At 39.0% G+C, this 15,545-nt stretch overlaps 1 protein-coding gene across 1 annotated transcript in view; it reads right to left on the bottom strand.

Annotated features, from left to right (window-relative positions):
* Positions 1–15,545, bottom strand: part of LAMA1 (laminin subunit alpha 1) — a 79,156-nt gene that overhangs the window by 43,998 nt on the left and 19,613 nt on the right. Inside the window, exons 9-22 of the mRNA XM_088524118.1 lie at positions 14,844–14,949; positions 14,003–14,163; positions 11,158–11,298; positions 9,995–10,168; positions 9,023–9,124; positions 8,007–8,218; positions 6,912–7,023; positions 5,910–6,020; positions 5,281–5,408; positions 4,587–4,673; positions 4,131–4,342; positions 3,521–3,627; positions 2,486–2,666; positions 1,293–1,429 (exon numbers count right to left, since the gene is read on the bottom strand). Of these exons, the coding sequence (XP_088380244.1) occupies positions 1,293–1,429; positions 2,486–2,666; positions 3,521–3,627; positions 4,131–4,342; positions 4,587–4,673; positions 5,281–5,408; positions 5,910–6,020; positions 6,912–7,023; positions 8,007–8,218; positions 9,023–9,124; positions 9,995–10,168; positions 11,158–11,298; positions 14,003–14,163; positions 14,844–14,949 (1,971 nt within the window). The remainder of the gene's footprint in view (positions 1–1,292; positions 1,430–2,485; positions 2,667–3,520; positions 3,628–4,130; positions 4,343–4,586; positions 4,674–5,280; positions 5,409–5,909; positions 6,021–6,911; positions 7,024–8,006; positions 8,219–9,022; positions 9,125–9,994; positions 10,169–11,157; positions 11,299–14,002; positions 14,164–14,843; positions 14,950–15,545) is intronic.

Below are 15,545 nucleotides of genomic sequence, written 5' to 3'. Positions count from 1 at the left end.
GCTCCATGCACTCGGGGAGCATATAGGAGCTCTTCTAGGGTTTGCCAGGAGACAGTGCACCAGATCTTAGCCTGCCACAGAGACCATTTAGCAAGGTTAGCCTCTGCTGGGCTGCTCTCTGCAGATCAGAGTATTGCTTGTTGCCACAAGAAAGTAACTAAAATGCATTAACATAATTTCACATTAATTACTGTGAAATTGCAATCAAAAGAAATGCTAACAACTTAGCAATAATGAGCAGTCGCAGTCTTAATTAAACTTGATCTCTGGCAAGAGCAGTGGAATCACTATATCAAAGGAAAACTTAAAAAATCTTTAGCCTCTCACTACCACCTCCTACGCAGGGGAAATGCCCAGGGATCAGGCACATGGTATTTGCAGAACATTAGGTAAGGATGGCAGGAGCTGATAGCTGACTATCCAGCAGTTTAAAGCTTGGCTGCTAAGCAAGTTGCTATAATTCAGTAAGATGACAAAATTTGAAGGGAGGTTTTAGGACTATTTTATCATCCTTTCTTTAAAATATTGGAGAGAGGGAAAAAAAAAAAAGCTCAATTTGCTGATGCTTATACTGTCAAGTACACATATAAAGTCAGACTTTGTCAAGCTGATTATATTTGTGGTTTTGCCGTTGAAATTAATCATTATAGTCATGTACTTCTGACACTTTTAAAAAATCTCAACATTTATAAGTAAAGGCTGGCCCAACGCCAAATCTGACAGGAATTTACAGGGTGAACTAATTGCCTAAAATCATTGCTGCTCCTTGGACTGACCTGAGCTAGCATTTTACTCCACTCAGGAAACATGAGCTACCTTATTCCATTATATTTTTAAATATTCAGCAAATAAAGTGTGCAATGACATTCAGGATATACTAGATTTTATTCTTCTTAAAACTACAGCATCATCACTGTTTGATTAGCTCAGATACCAGGTTCTGTCCTGCTACTTGCTGCTACAGACCTGTTCCTGCATCACTATTTAAGTAATGAGAGTTAGAAGACACACCTCAAAGTTTTAATATGATCTATGCACCTATGCAGTAAACCTATGCACTCTAGCCAGTATTTTGAAAGACAGTTTTCCCAGAAGACTCCTCCATATACACTCCAATCAGTATTTTAAAAGACAACTTTCCCAGAAGACTCCTCCATAAATACTTTGTGGAAAATGTGAGCATCTAGCTGTAACTTTAAAACAAAGAATAAAGATTGAGGTTCTCAAACCAAGAGGCCAACTATGACATTAACATAATTCTTCAAATAGCTTTTCATCACTCTCTATCATACCTTGCAGCCAAGCTCAGGATAGAGTCCCCAGTGATTTTCTTCACAGAATTCACATTTTGGTCCCTGAGTGTGAGGGGGACAAATGCATTGACCAGAATCTGCATTACAGTTATTTTGAGTATGAGCACAGTCACAAGCTGTAAGAGAAATGGCACCAAAGATTAACATTGACTTTGCTTTGCTATAGAGAACAAATTCCAAGATTGACAATAGCCTTCCTTCTCTTAATTACAAAATACGGTTTATCCATTCCACTAGAAACATATTGCTGAGAAACCATTGATGACCACAATTACATTTCATTTTTTATTTAAAGTCCCGCTAGACATAGACTGCTTTGTGTTTTAAAAGGCAGTGCTTCATTTTCATGGGAGAATCAAAGTCAGGCAAAATCATTGAGGAGAATAGTAAATTAGTAGAAAAAAACCCAACTATTACAGGGTATATAAATCTCATCAAGGGTAATAATTTTCAGAAACAGATGATAAAAAGGTACCTAACGGCCTTTGCTTGGACTCATCTCAGTTTTAATCCCTAAAATAAGTTCTGAAATACAATCCTGTCACATGATCTTACTGCGTATTTCACATTACTAGTTGAGACTTAAAAATGTTTCTGTTTGGCATTCCTCTAGCTGTAACTTGTTGAAAAGGGCTCCTTATTAATATTAATTAAGTTTTTTTGGTGGTGTGTGGTCACTTCATATTAACATTTTCTTTTATACTATGACAAAAAAAATGTACATACTGAGATGATGACAGGAAAATACAGTCAATGACATATTTTAGCAAAGCATAAAATACATTTGTAAGAGTAGAAAAAAATAAGGTAGAAAATCTGTATTACTTTCCAGATTTTTTAATTGGAGGAAAGAAGTTTATTTTCTCAGAAGGAGTGAAGGGTTTTAATAATTAAAAAAAAAAGGGAGAGACTAAGGAGCTATTTAGAAAGTAATACTTCCCTCAAGAAGTTCTTATGACTTGCTGTTTTACAGTCACAGCCTTTCATGAGGAAGCAAACAATAAGCAATCAAAACATGCTTTGTTCCTGAGCTTTATCAAAGCATTAGGAGACCATTCTCCACATTTTTCAGAATATTTCCTAAAGCAAGTGACCTTTGCTGGAGTGTAACATAACACAGACTGTTGAGAGGGATTGCAGGCAGACCCTGACAGGATTATGGAGCAGCTTACGTGTACAGCCCCCGTCCTGGAAGGCATGGAAGCCATGAGCGCAGCGGTCACACTTTTCTCCGGCCACTCCTGGTACACAGTGACACTGGCCTCCATCGTTGCAGTCCTTGGAGACTGAGCCAAATTGGCTGCAGTTGCAGGGAATGCAGCCAAGTCCAGTAAGCAGGCCGTAATAACCACTCTGTTGGTCAGGAAGCAGACATTTGAGCTGTATTTCATAATTATTTTTAAAAATATGAAGTATGCTCTCATTTTCTGTTGATTACTTTCCTGGCATCTGACTTCCATAAATACTGATGGGCTTTACATGATTGTTGGAGTAACCTCACCTCTTCACCATTCTCAGCTATATATAGGTATGGATATGCGTGGAAAATTGAACATTGACATGCTCATGGGGTCCTCTGAATTTCCCTAAACGGATCCCCTCTCCCCTGAGCTGCCTTCCACCACATCTGCTCTAGGCTGAGTCCCTAAACAAGGAGACCAGAATTGTACATAGAAATCCAGGTAAGACCTTACTGGTGCATTAGTACTACCTGTCTGTATTGGAAAGAGCTCATCTGACACATTCTAAATTCCTCCTGTCTCCTCTGCATCTGCACCACATCGGTAAGGGAGAGGCTTCCTCAGAGCCCACAGCACCCTCAGGTCTTCTTCCTTCTCTTCATGCCTCAAATCAGTGGAGATTCAAATCCATCACCTTGCACTTTGTACTGATGAAAATCATTCCCTTTCCTTTCCAAAAGCCCTCAAGCACCTCTGAAATAACTGTATGACACAAATCTCATTCTTTGGACTGAAACCACAAGTGAAAATATGAAACAGACTCATCAAAAGCCTTTGGCTTTGTATGGAGTGATCAGGAGTTCAAATTTCCAGAGAAATTTGGGGAGCGGGAAAAAAATATATACACAGTATTCAAGTAGAGGCTTTCCTTTGTGCCTCTTCACTCTCATGTTAACATTTGCAGACAAACAGGCAGACCAAGATACAAAAAAGTGCAGATGTCAAGAACAGCTAGATATGGCTTACCAAGCACTTATCGCATTGTTGTCCGATCACGTTCGACTTGCACTGACAGAAGCCGGTCTCATGGTGACAAATGCTGGAAAGGGAACCATTCACCTGGCACTCACAGGCTTATGTTTAGGAAAAATAAAAAAGAAACAAAGCAGAGGAATTCTATTATTATGCATATTTGTATCATTCTATCCATACGCATGCAGGACTGCAAAATATGCTATACTATGTATGTTTCACTTGTTTATATCCCACAGGCATGAACATACCACGTTAATGACAGCAGTATGCATTTGGGCCAGAAGAAAGAAAAACAGCTTTGAAGAGATGCACTTGAGTAGTTCTGGCTCTATATGTAGCATTCTGAAGTAGGAAACATCTGCAGCAGCCAAATGCAACTGAACAAGTCAGCAAGTGTGAGGAATATGAGGAGTTACATCCCATATAATACATTCCTTTCTCCCACTAGCCCAGCCCTGCAGTTTTCGATCTGTATTTGTCATCTTCCAACTTGAGCTGGAAGGTTAGTGATTTTCAAAAAGAGACATATCTCCCTATCCATGCACATGCACACCATAATTTTGTGTCCTTTGAAACATGAGGGTTAATAAAAGTAGCTTACCACGGCAGTTTTTCTCAACTAGTGCATCCCCATAGTACCCATCAGCACATCTCTCGCAGTGGTCACCCCCAGTGTTCCCCACACACTTCAAGCACTGTCCCGTGACACTGTCACAGTGGCCATCCTCCTGAGGGTTGACATTGCCATTGCATTCGCAGGGAACACACGACTGCCCGGGCTCCAGAGGATTCCCATAGTAACCGTTAGCACATCTGCACAAGAGATTGAAAACGTTTTAGCTTGCATGAAGACATATCTGATGCTCTCCACACCCAAGACAGTATTTTCTAATCTTTTTTTTTTCCTAAAAAGGCTCTGTATTAGAAGCAATGGCAAAACGGAAGGGAAAAATATATCCAAAATGTTCTGTACATATGGCAGAAGAAATTCACGACAAGTAGGATGATATATAGTGAGTCATAACAATGACATTAATATTTTACACAATGTACCTACCTTTCACACTGAGAGCCAGTATAGCCTGGAAGACATTTGTCACAGACAATTTCACCTCCTTCACTCAGCAGGCAAGTAGGACTGAAACTATTAACAATTTTGGCAGTCAATATCAATACACACAATTACAAACTTCTAAAGACATTCAATAGCTGCCCTTCAAGTCTGTGCATCTACATTTATAACCATATAATTACATTTTCTTTCTAGATCAATATCAATGCTTTAAACACTACAGGTCAAAACAGAATTATCATTTTTATAAACTGTTCTCAAGGTTTTGTCTTTTAAAAGAAAGGAAGATTTGAAAATTTCCTATAAATAGAGCTCTCTCTAGTAAACCTGTCAAAACGCCATATCAGCTCCTCTTTCTCATATACCACACATCTGTTCCTTTGTTATTTCCTGAAATAATATGAAAGAGAACTGTTATTTTGCTGCCAAGTTCAAGGATAAGTCTAAGTATTACTTTCACCTTTGTGTAAAAATTGCTCCAGTTCACTCAGCCTCTCTTAGCTTAATCTATATTTTTTTCTACCTGGCAAAACAATGTTTCTATGAAACAGTCTCAGATGAAAAGGGAGAGAGAAAAGGGAGGAGAAAAGTCCTTCACTTCATCCTTCAGATTTTGTAGCCCTTTTCTTTCTCCCACATTCTGATTTTGCTGAAGGTGCAAAAGCAGCACGGCACTTACTTGTTTGCAGCATTGCTCAGAGGACAGGCACAGGGCTGGCAGTCCTCGGCAGTTCCTTGGGATGCACGGCCATAGAAACCAGGCAAGCACTCATCACAGAAAGGACCGGTCGTGTTATGCTGACAAGCCTGTGAGACACAGAAAAAAAAGCCTTTTATTATTTACTCTGTTTTTTTTTGTCAGTCCCTGTAGGTGTTTGTATGCAGTACAGCATGAGGATTCAAGGACAAGGCATGAAGTACAGAGAAGGACTTTGAAGATAATGGAGTTTATCTGAGCTACAACAACAATTTCTAATTATATCTCTCTTAAATTTTGGAAAGTATTTATATCAGGAAACAACCACATTACTTACACACAAAGCTGAGATTTTTATTAGCTAGTATATACTGACCCTTTTATTTTAGTTCTGATTACTCCTCACTTTAAATGGTAATCTAAAACAAATTATTTAACAGAAAGTACTTTAAAGGAGTCCACTAAAATACGTAAAGAATGAAAAGCAAGAAAAAAAATTCTTGCTTGAGCTTTCTAGCTTGAAATCTGCACATATTGTCTCCCACTGCCAATAGGCTCTCCTAATTCCTAAAGAGGTGCTTAAGACACGAACACTTTGAAGGATGACTTACAAAGCAAACACCATGAATATCACATTCAGTTGCATGCCCATTGCATTTGCAGGGTTGACAAATACCTCCAAAGAGTATTCCATCCACACGGTAGTACCCAGGGAGACAGGACTGAAAGGAAACAGGGGAAAAAAACAGAAACATTGCTAGAGTACGTTAAAAGAACATGTCAAATCATATTCACAGAGTCCCCTTCTGACCACCCACGAAGTGGCTCATTCACATTCTGGTATTTGAAAGCTCTTTCAAATCCCTCAATGTCACTGCCACTCTTTTCTAGTGGTGCCTTTTTTCTTGCACTGAGTAAAGAGGATGAGAGTTAACTCTGTGAAACTTTGGTTCAACCTTTCATCCTCACAAGATAAGTTTTGTGCAGTTCAACATGTGAATTTCTTTATTACGAGGCAATAAAAAGCAGATGTTCTAGCTCCTCTGCAGAATCACTAACAGCACAACTATGGCACAAAGCTCACACTGAAATCATTCGCTAAAATAATTCCTGCTATTCTGCAGATGGTGCTCTAACTCCATCTCTGTTCACAGATACGTGAGACACCACCTTGAATAACAAGATCACCTCGCGGGATCTTCCAAGAGTAGCATTCCTCCCTGCTAAAGTCCCTTATTGCTTCCAGAAGCCCAATGATACAAAACAGAAATAACCTGTGCACGATTCAGATCCAGGAAGAATGCTATTAATAGGCAAGGTAAGCTTAGAAGAGCCTAGCAGAGCTTTTATAGCTGCTCCCTCTGCAGCACTGATGTTCTGAAGTGCATCGTCACCTTTTAGTGAAACCAAACACTTTTCAAGAAGTAAGTTTAAAATCTCATTAAGTGTACCTAGAAGAAATATCTAAAGCACTGTGTGCAACAAAATACACAGCATTTCACCAGAGGAAATATATTTTATGGCGATGCAATTAAAGGCAGCTTGGCTTTGATAGATATTCAGGAGATACTAAGGAGATCATTTTGCATACACATGGCACGAGGAGACGCTACCTCACAGGAGATTCCTGTGTAGCCTTGGGGGCATTCACAGAATTCCACATCTGGCGCTGAAGAGAGGTCTATGACATTGGCGCTTGCGGTATCCAGGGTCACAGAGTCCAGCCTAGGATCAAGCAGAAGAACATCACACCGTGTGTTTCCCCCAGGTTGATTTTAAGCAGGCTAATTAGCTTCTAGGAGAGTAACACTGCTCTCTGGTGGCAACAACTGAGGAACAGGAGCAAATCTCAGCTGTAGACGACTATGGTCATAGTGTTATCACTGGGCTTCTGAGCTGGAAGTAGATTTGTCCTCACCCTGTTATCATCATGATTACTCCCACTGACCCTGTGACTTCCCCTGTGAAGAGGTTTAATGAAGAACATCTTTCTCTGTCATGATCTCAGAGGTGTAGCAAAGAAGCAATCAGTGCAGAGATAAAATAGTTTTACTGGACCATGTCTAAAACAGACACATACTACAGGTGGGTGCATAGAAGCAACACCAGGTCTTGCTGGTAGGTGCACACAAGAAGATCAATAAAGCCTTATTCCTATGGACTTTAAGAATAAGACAGAGATCTGTATGGATTGGTACAGATATTGCTAATTTTGCCCTGAGACTGAGCTGTGACCACTTAAATCATTCCAGCCTTGGAGGACAGCCTCCAGTAATACCGCCAAAGTGACATTAAAAGAAAATACAGTCAATGCCTTTACTAGCAGGTTTTCAATAGCCACTGATGGATTAACTTGCCACCCACTAAAACAAGCATACTATTGAGAGTTTGGGAGATATTTCCCTCTAACAAAGCTGTCATTGTAATGAGACTTTGAGGCAGTATTCCTTTAAAGTGGAAAACAATGACCCCGCTATCAGATATCTTTAAAGCAATGAAATGCATTTTTCTACACATTCCATTTGGAATTTTGGGTACAAGACCAGTCTTGAGAAAATCCAACCCAGTATGTTGTTTTTCTTTTTCTTTTTTTTTTTCCTGAAAATTATTAACTTGAAACTTTTGGATTATTGTCACTATGAGTGGCATTTCCTATCGCAAAAATAATACAAATATTTGCATTAATTTGAACATTTTCTATCTCTTACCTGTACACAGCTTTTTTGGCAATATTGTAGTTGGCCCTGATCAGAAGATGGGTTACATTTACTAAAACAGTCATCAACCTTTCCCGATCCACAGCCTTGTTTGTATTGAAATCTATGAAATTCTCCGATACAAATCTCACAGTATTGGAATACTCCTCATACGGCTGCAAGGACAAGCCTGCTGCTCTTGTGCTCAAAATCTGCCCATTGCCCTGAAATTGAAAGATAGAGAAAACATTTTCTGTATTTGTATGCAGATTTTATTTAGTATATTATACTAAATATATTATATTATATATAGTATATTATTTATTATATTTACTCTCATTGATCTCATATAAATAGTTATCCTATATGCACACTGTATTTTATTAACATTTCTGCTTTTAAATTTCATATTAAGTATGAGGTGACTATGACCTACAACACGTTTGATCTAACACCTTGCCTTGACCTGAGACTTGGAGAAATGATACACATCCAGACTACACAGAAAGAGGCAATCAAATTGGATTTCTCACACTAGGAAAAGAATAAATAAAAAGGCTGCACTTTCCATGGATTCAAGAAGACAAAAATCCCATTCCCTCTTAGTTTTGAGACTTCAGAAAAACTTGAATTTCTTCTGAATAAAAAATTAAACTGCAACATAAGTTGTACTACAAAAATAAGAAAACTACAAGAATATTCATAACCCATTCTATTGCAGTTTCTTTTATAAATAGAGCTTTGTTTATTTAGTAATTACCATCTCAGATGTTTCACAAAGGTTAATTTGCAGATATTTATTATATAAAGTTAGCATTGCATACCTGTAATTTCAGAGAAATGGATCAGAAAACCATAATATGGTTATGAATAATATGAAAATCCTGGCAGTGACTTTTAGGGATTTAAACCCGATAAAGATATTAATATAGAAAAAATCTTTTTCTTTTCCATTTTAGGCTATTAGATTCCCAATAATGTCAGAGTAGTAGCTGAGTGCAAAAAAAAAAAAAAACCAAAAACCCCACCTGAATGATGACATCCACGCTAGATACTATATCACTGTCCACACTCTCCATTGGAATATCATAAGATACTGTATATTTCAAATCTCCACCAAAAGCTGTCAGCTGAAATTACAAAGACCAAAGACTTAACAGCTAAGCAACCCATAATCAATGCAAAGAAGATACACAGGATAGTATAATGAATTTGCAGCAAATTCAAGGAGTGCATAGCCTTCCAAATACCACCTTTCACAGAAAGGGGTAGTAACACTGGGACAAGTGCTGGCTTGCTGCTAAGCAGATGAGGAAAGCAAGCCGAAGGCTCTGCAGATGATTCAGACAAGTGCCCTCCTTCAGCACAACACAGGACTTTGTCCATCCATCATACTGGGCAGGGGAGAAGGGTGTAAGCTTGAGCATGGGAGACAAAAATATGAGGAATGCAAACATCAAAGATAATTACAGCCAAGAGAAAGTAAGAGAGACTATTATGGAAGATGGGCAGAGCAGGAAATAAGGAATGAGCTCAAAGATATAGCAAAGGGAAAAGGAGGACTGGGCCAGGAACACTTTGATTTGAAGAGTGGAGAAAGATCGATAAGCCTGTTAATACTGTGTTTTATCTTTAAATTTATAATTATGGAAGTATGATATATTCCAACCATACTCAAATTTGAATTATTTTCCACAAGTTAACCAAAGAACAGACATAGGCTGTATGGAATGACAAATAGCAGCAACTCCAAGGGTTTATATGCAAAGTAAACATTAAACTGAAAGACAACGATTAATGTCATACGGGAAAGATGGAAGAACAAAGTTTTAAGTGCACAGAGAAGAATTTATTATATACTATTTTCTCAGTAACAAAACATTTTGGAAAGCAGAGATGTCTACCACTTATGTACATGGATATTTCTAGAGAAATAGAGCAGTATGACTAAAATAAGGAGACTATATAATAGTTTTGACTCTTCCTAACTGAGAACTTACTTTATTTCCCAGATATGGCTCGGGGGCTAACCAGTAATAAGTCTGTTTCAGTACTTTGACTGCCTCTGTGTTGTTGATACTGATTTGACGGGGTCCATCAAACTGGCTTCGCTGAGGCTGCACGCTCTTTGTGTTGTACAGATCAGTAACCAGCCACCCAGTCATATCTGATGCCTGCAAAAAAGTAAGGTTACATTAATGTAAGCAAGGCTTAGAGCTGCTGAGAAAGCAGTCACTAAACTTAGCCCCCTTCCCTAGATACCCATTCAAATCAATGAGTCGACAACATCTTCTTTAACCCAGTCTGACATCTAATACATGCAAATAGAAACCACTTCATTATAATCAGACTAGGATTCCTATGAAACAGGAATAAATGTGATTTTTATCCTCCCAATAAAATTAGCTCTATACCCATATAAATCCCTGAGATAGATAGTCAGAATTACGGGACATGAACGGCTTTGAGGCCTACCATCTCCATGCAGAGACAAAGCCAAGTCAGAAGAACGTTTAATTCACAGTCACAGAGAAGGAGCAGGATGAAAGAATTTCATTCTTCTCACCAAAACGATTTTATAAAAGCACCTTAGAATTTCAGTCTATCCAACGTGTTTTCTTCTCCCTTTCTTGGAGCACAAAACAGGGAGTAACGTAGGACTAATTGCAAAAGGGATTTTAAGGAATTTGAAAAAAAGGGTGTCCCGAAAGCTCCCTACTCAACTTATGTCTGTTCAGAAGATAGTGATATTTATAATCCTCCTGTTGTCCAAGCAAGATCATTGGAAGTATTGTTAGAGGCCACATTACCCCTGTCTAATAGGTAAGAGAATGGGAATGGGTTTGGTTCCTTTCTTCGACATGTAAAGAAACAGCACGAGGCCAGACAAAATGCACTTTTCCTGGGCATTACCACAGACCCCCCGGCCTATGTTTCTGGCAGCACTGCAACACTGGCACTGCAATGGGGACAAGGTTTGCATTGGGGGACAAGCTGCTTGTCCCAGAGCTGTCCATTGACACTGACAATCCATTCCTCTGTAAGGAGACATATGCAAGGAACTGGAGTTACCTTGAGTGCATGTCAAAAGAGAAATATAGCACGTTTTGCAGCTGCCTAAGGAAAGACTGCCAGGTCATGGACATAACATATAAACCAATACCTGACTGATGGGCCACGTAAGGCTGTCGCAGACATCGGAAACCCCAAAGCAGAAACACTCTGTGCAGCCCTGAGGATTTCTTTCTTGCAAATTGTAGAATCCCGGTTTGCAGTGGTCACAGTTTTCACCTTCTACATTTTCCTGCAAATTGTCACATAACATTTGTTTCGCATCAGCATTATCATGGTAACAAACACAGTGGATTAAATGGGATTTAGGCCTAACAGCGCTCAGAAGGATAAAAAAGAAAACAGATCTCAGCACAGCAGGCTTATTGAGTAAGACTGTGAGCTTAAAATTAAAACTGATTGAAAAAAAATCATCAGAATTTGCTTGTTCATCATAATCTACACATGCTATGTAAGGGCTCAGATGCAATGAAATTCTGTAACACAGGCAGGTTTTCCAAAACTTCTGCTACTTTGCCAGTCTGATTCTCTAGTAGCTTGACTTTCTAGGTTGCTTTTCAGAAAAGTTCCCACGTCTACAGAATCCAGATAACTTACCTTGACAGCTAGGCTAGCTACGAAAAAAGAAAAAAATGTGGAAAATTGAAAAAAAAATCCCAAACCAGTGCACCCAACTTCCTGTAACTAAAATCCTGCAAACTTTCTACTGACATTGTGTATACATTTGTGAAGAAACATTTAGACAAAAGCTGCTGAGAAGCAAACAAGTAAAGAAAATATTCTGAAAATGCCCACGAAGCTGTGAAAGTAGTAGATTACAGTGGATATCTCTATGCGATTCAGATTCTTGTCCCACACCAGGGACAAGATTCTGGCCATGTTCCCATTTCATATAAAGGCAAGACCTAGATACCCATCTCACCCTCCAGTTTCCACTCTGAGGAAACCCTACCACAACATCAAAGGGGTGGTTACTGTTCAGCCTACAAAGCTCCCTGCTCCAGCCTGTCAGGGGACTAGTGTGGTGGGGCTCACCATGAAGCAAACCTGTCTGGGCATTCTGGGGAGTAAAACACAAGAACCATAGTTTAACTTAAATGCAAAGCCTGGAGATGAAATTCTGCATTCAGCTAACACCAGGGTGTAATTCCCTTCCACTCTGGCCAGCAGAATTGCTCCTCATTACAACCTTGAATTTAATTTGGATCTATATAGCAGATTTCCAGATCCCTAGAGAGAAATCTGAACCCTCTGAGGGTAAAACTACCAACTGTCTCCCCTTGTGCACCAGCATCTGGTGTGTGAACTTTACAGAACACCTCTCTACCAGGTAGGTAATCTATTTTCACTTGTGTAAGCAAAATAAAAAATGGTTTTGCAAACCACAGGAAAAACATAGATGATCCCCACATGTTTGATTCAAAGGCTCAGGATGTCTTCTTTCAATCCCAGGTAAGGGCCCACCTGACATAATGAGATTTTAAAATCTTGGGAGTTTTAGAGCATGTTCTTTTCAGATTTTTTTTTAATTATTTTTTATTTCTCAGCCTTTAAGATGTATGTGGATCACACACTTCACTGTGGCTGTCAAAATGTATGTCACTTGTCAGAGCTAGCACGGCTGAGTAGAAATGATTATTTATTTCATAATGAAAACTGAAATACCTAATAGCTAATAATGAGAAGGGGTTTACAGAAAAAGCTAGTATGAAATTTCAACTACAAAAGGAAGTGGTTTTGCATTATTATGTTCATGCAGGCTGCACTAGCTTAGAAATCCTGCCTCCTTCATTTGACTTGAGGCACACAACTTCCTTCTTCCATAAACGTGGGCTGCTGGCTGGTGACACTCTCCATGTTCTCATCTAAAAATTCTGTATGCCAGGCTCACAATCATGACAGCACTAAGAGGGGACAGTTTCTCGCCTAGTTTATCCCAAAATTTTCACCAGTTTAGCTGTATAGGCTAAAAATACGTTACTCTAGCACAAAAATAGGCAAAGCAGCTATATTTCTCTTTTCTTATTTAACTTGGACACTGGCACTATTTCTTCCTTCCAGAAGTATGACTCTAGTTATTTATGTATTTGATATTTTGGATCAGACAAATTATGCAAAAGGACTAAGCAGTTTTAGAAAAACTGTCAAATAATTTTTGGCTGCTGTTCACCATCATACGTGTCAACAAATCAAAAAAAAAAACTACTATCTAACATTTGGTTCAGAAAATTAAATGCAACTGCTTTAAATATTGACACACAACTTCCTAATAGAGTTCAGCAAAATCTATAGCTGCAAGATATTTCAAAGGGATTGTATATTAAAAAAAAAGGCTGCAAATCTGCTCTTTTATTTGTTGGCATTTTTGACAGTTCATGTTTTGTAAACAAATAATTAAATCAGGTTTTATACAAAGGTCTAACTTAACTATTCCAACAGTTCTTTCCAAATGCATACCATTACCTCATAGAAAGCAGATGCTATAAATATCCTTTCTTTACATGAGATCAGTGGCTTTAAATAAAAAGATCAGCCCATCCTTAAAATCAAACCCTGGAAGGCATAAGGCATACTGTCATTCCCTCCAAGACCCTCTCTCACACTTAGGGACATGTGCAGATATTATGTAATTTTATTGCCATATTGTGGCAATTATTATATGTTTATAATATTATATGGTATTGTATTATGTGATTTTATTTATTGTATTTTTATAAGTGCTGTTTTTGCAACATAATAGAACTATTCAACATAGATAATTATCTTATTTTCAATACAGAGATTAGTCATTTTAAATTCCTTTTTGTTGTGTTTATACGTATACCGAGTTACTTCTTATAGAAGAAATGATATGTCCTGCTAATATTTACCTTATTAACAATGCACTATAAACCCAACCACATATGTCCTTTTAAATGAAAACAGGAGGCACTTACTTTGCAAAGACAAGGTTCTGTGCACGGATCTTCATTAATGCTACCGACCAGGCTGCAGTTACATCGCAGGCAGTCAGGGTAGCCCCGATACCCAAATGCACAACGATCGCATTTTTCTCCTGTGTAACCTTCTCTGCATTCACACTGACCTGGCCAAGTCCCTTGAAAACCACAAGCAGATAAACAAACAAGTAAATAAGTGCTGGCAGGAAGCTGGATTCAAGATGTCTCAGCGTTTGCAAGTCATTTAATGCTCCTTTTCTATGACACTCCATGTCACATTCCATGCACATATTTGGCATATTACCAGCCCCACCATCTATTTTTCACGTTTAGAGTACCAGATGCACAGAAACTCCAGCAGAGTGGACTATTTGACAGTTGCTCTATCACTCATAAAGACCAGATCACAGAATCATGATGACTGGAAAACACCTTCAAGATCGAGTCCAACCATAAGCCCTTCAACACCAGGCCTTAGCTAACGCACCCCAAGTGCCTCATCTACACGTTTCTTGAACACTGCCAGGGACAGTGACTCCACCACTTCCCTGGGCAGTCAAGGAACTTGGCCAAAGGATCACAACCCTTCAAACGGTTTTACACAGACAAGGCCCTCCATCCCTAGACAAGTTAATGAAGGGTGCTGATATATCTTAAAATGCCTGTAAGTATGTCATGCCTCACCTCTTCCTTCCCAAGCATTTACAGGTATCTGGAAGCAGTACCCATGCAGTAGACACTCAAACAAGACGTCGCTCCCCCAGGTCTCGATGCCCAGAGACATTAGCCAGAGAAAAGTGGCTACTGGCCACTAGCTTAAGAGAAAATGCTCCCTTACCATGCTGTGCGTCAGAATGGTGCTCGTCCTTCACACAGTGGGGACTCAGAGACCCCACGGGGTCACAGCCGCAGGGGTAGCACGGGTGATCCTCATAGGGAGAAATCTGTAAAGCAAGCACTCGCTGTCAAATTCTCTCTAGCTGGGCAAAGGCTACTCACATCTGCTTCTTGTCTGGGAGCACTGGTACTGATAGGAGTGAAGACTAAAAAAGTTAGCAGGCAGTAATAGAGCAAGGGACTCAACCTGTGTAATTTTAGCAAAGAGAAGATCAGGAGGCACAGCTCAAAAGTAAATTGGCAGCAAAAAAAAAAAAGTTTTCAGAATAGACATAGTAGCAACTAATGGGCTGGAAGTTGAAGACTGACACGTTCAACATAAATATATATTTTTAAATGTGACAGCAACTAAATACTATGGTGGTTTGCCAAAGAATATGGAAAGCTTTAAGTCAAGAATGGGTATTTTTTGAAAAGATGCCCTCTAGTTTAAAGAGGAAGGAAATGAAGGAAAACCTTGGCTCTCTCTCCAGTGGGAGGACAGTTTACCCAACCACTCTAACTTCCATAATCTATATATCTTGAACTATAGGCAAGGCAATTCACATGGCAATGATTTTCTTTTCTTTCAGGGAAGCCTAAAATTTTCCTTTGAGTTCCTCACATTTAAATCAAATCAGTAACCATCTCCAGATACCTCCTT

Source organism: Tinamus guttatus, unplaced genomic scaffold (genome assembly GCF_059628265.1).
Source record: "Tinamus guttatus ecotype Peru unplaced genomic scaffold, ASM5962826v1 Tinamus_guttatus_pri_ptg000203l, whole genome shotgun sequence".
Classification (NCBI taxonomy): Eukaryota; Metazoa; Chordata; class Aves; order Tinamiformes; family Tinamidae; genus Tinamus; species Tinamus guttatus.
This window is presented reverse-complemented; position numbering and strand designations above follow the sequence as displayed.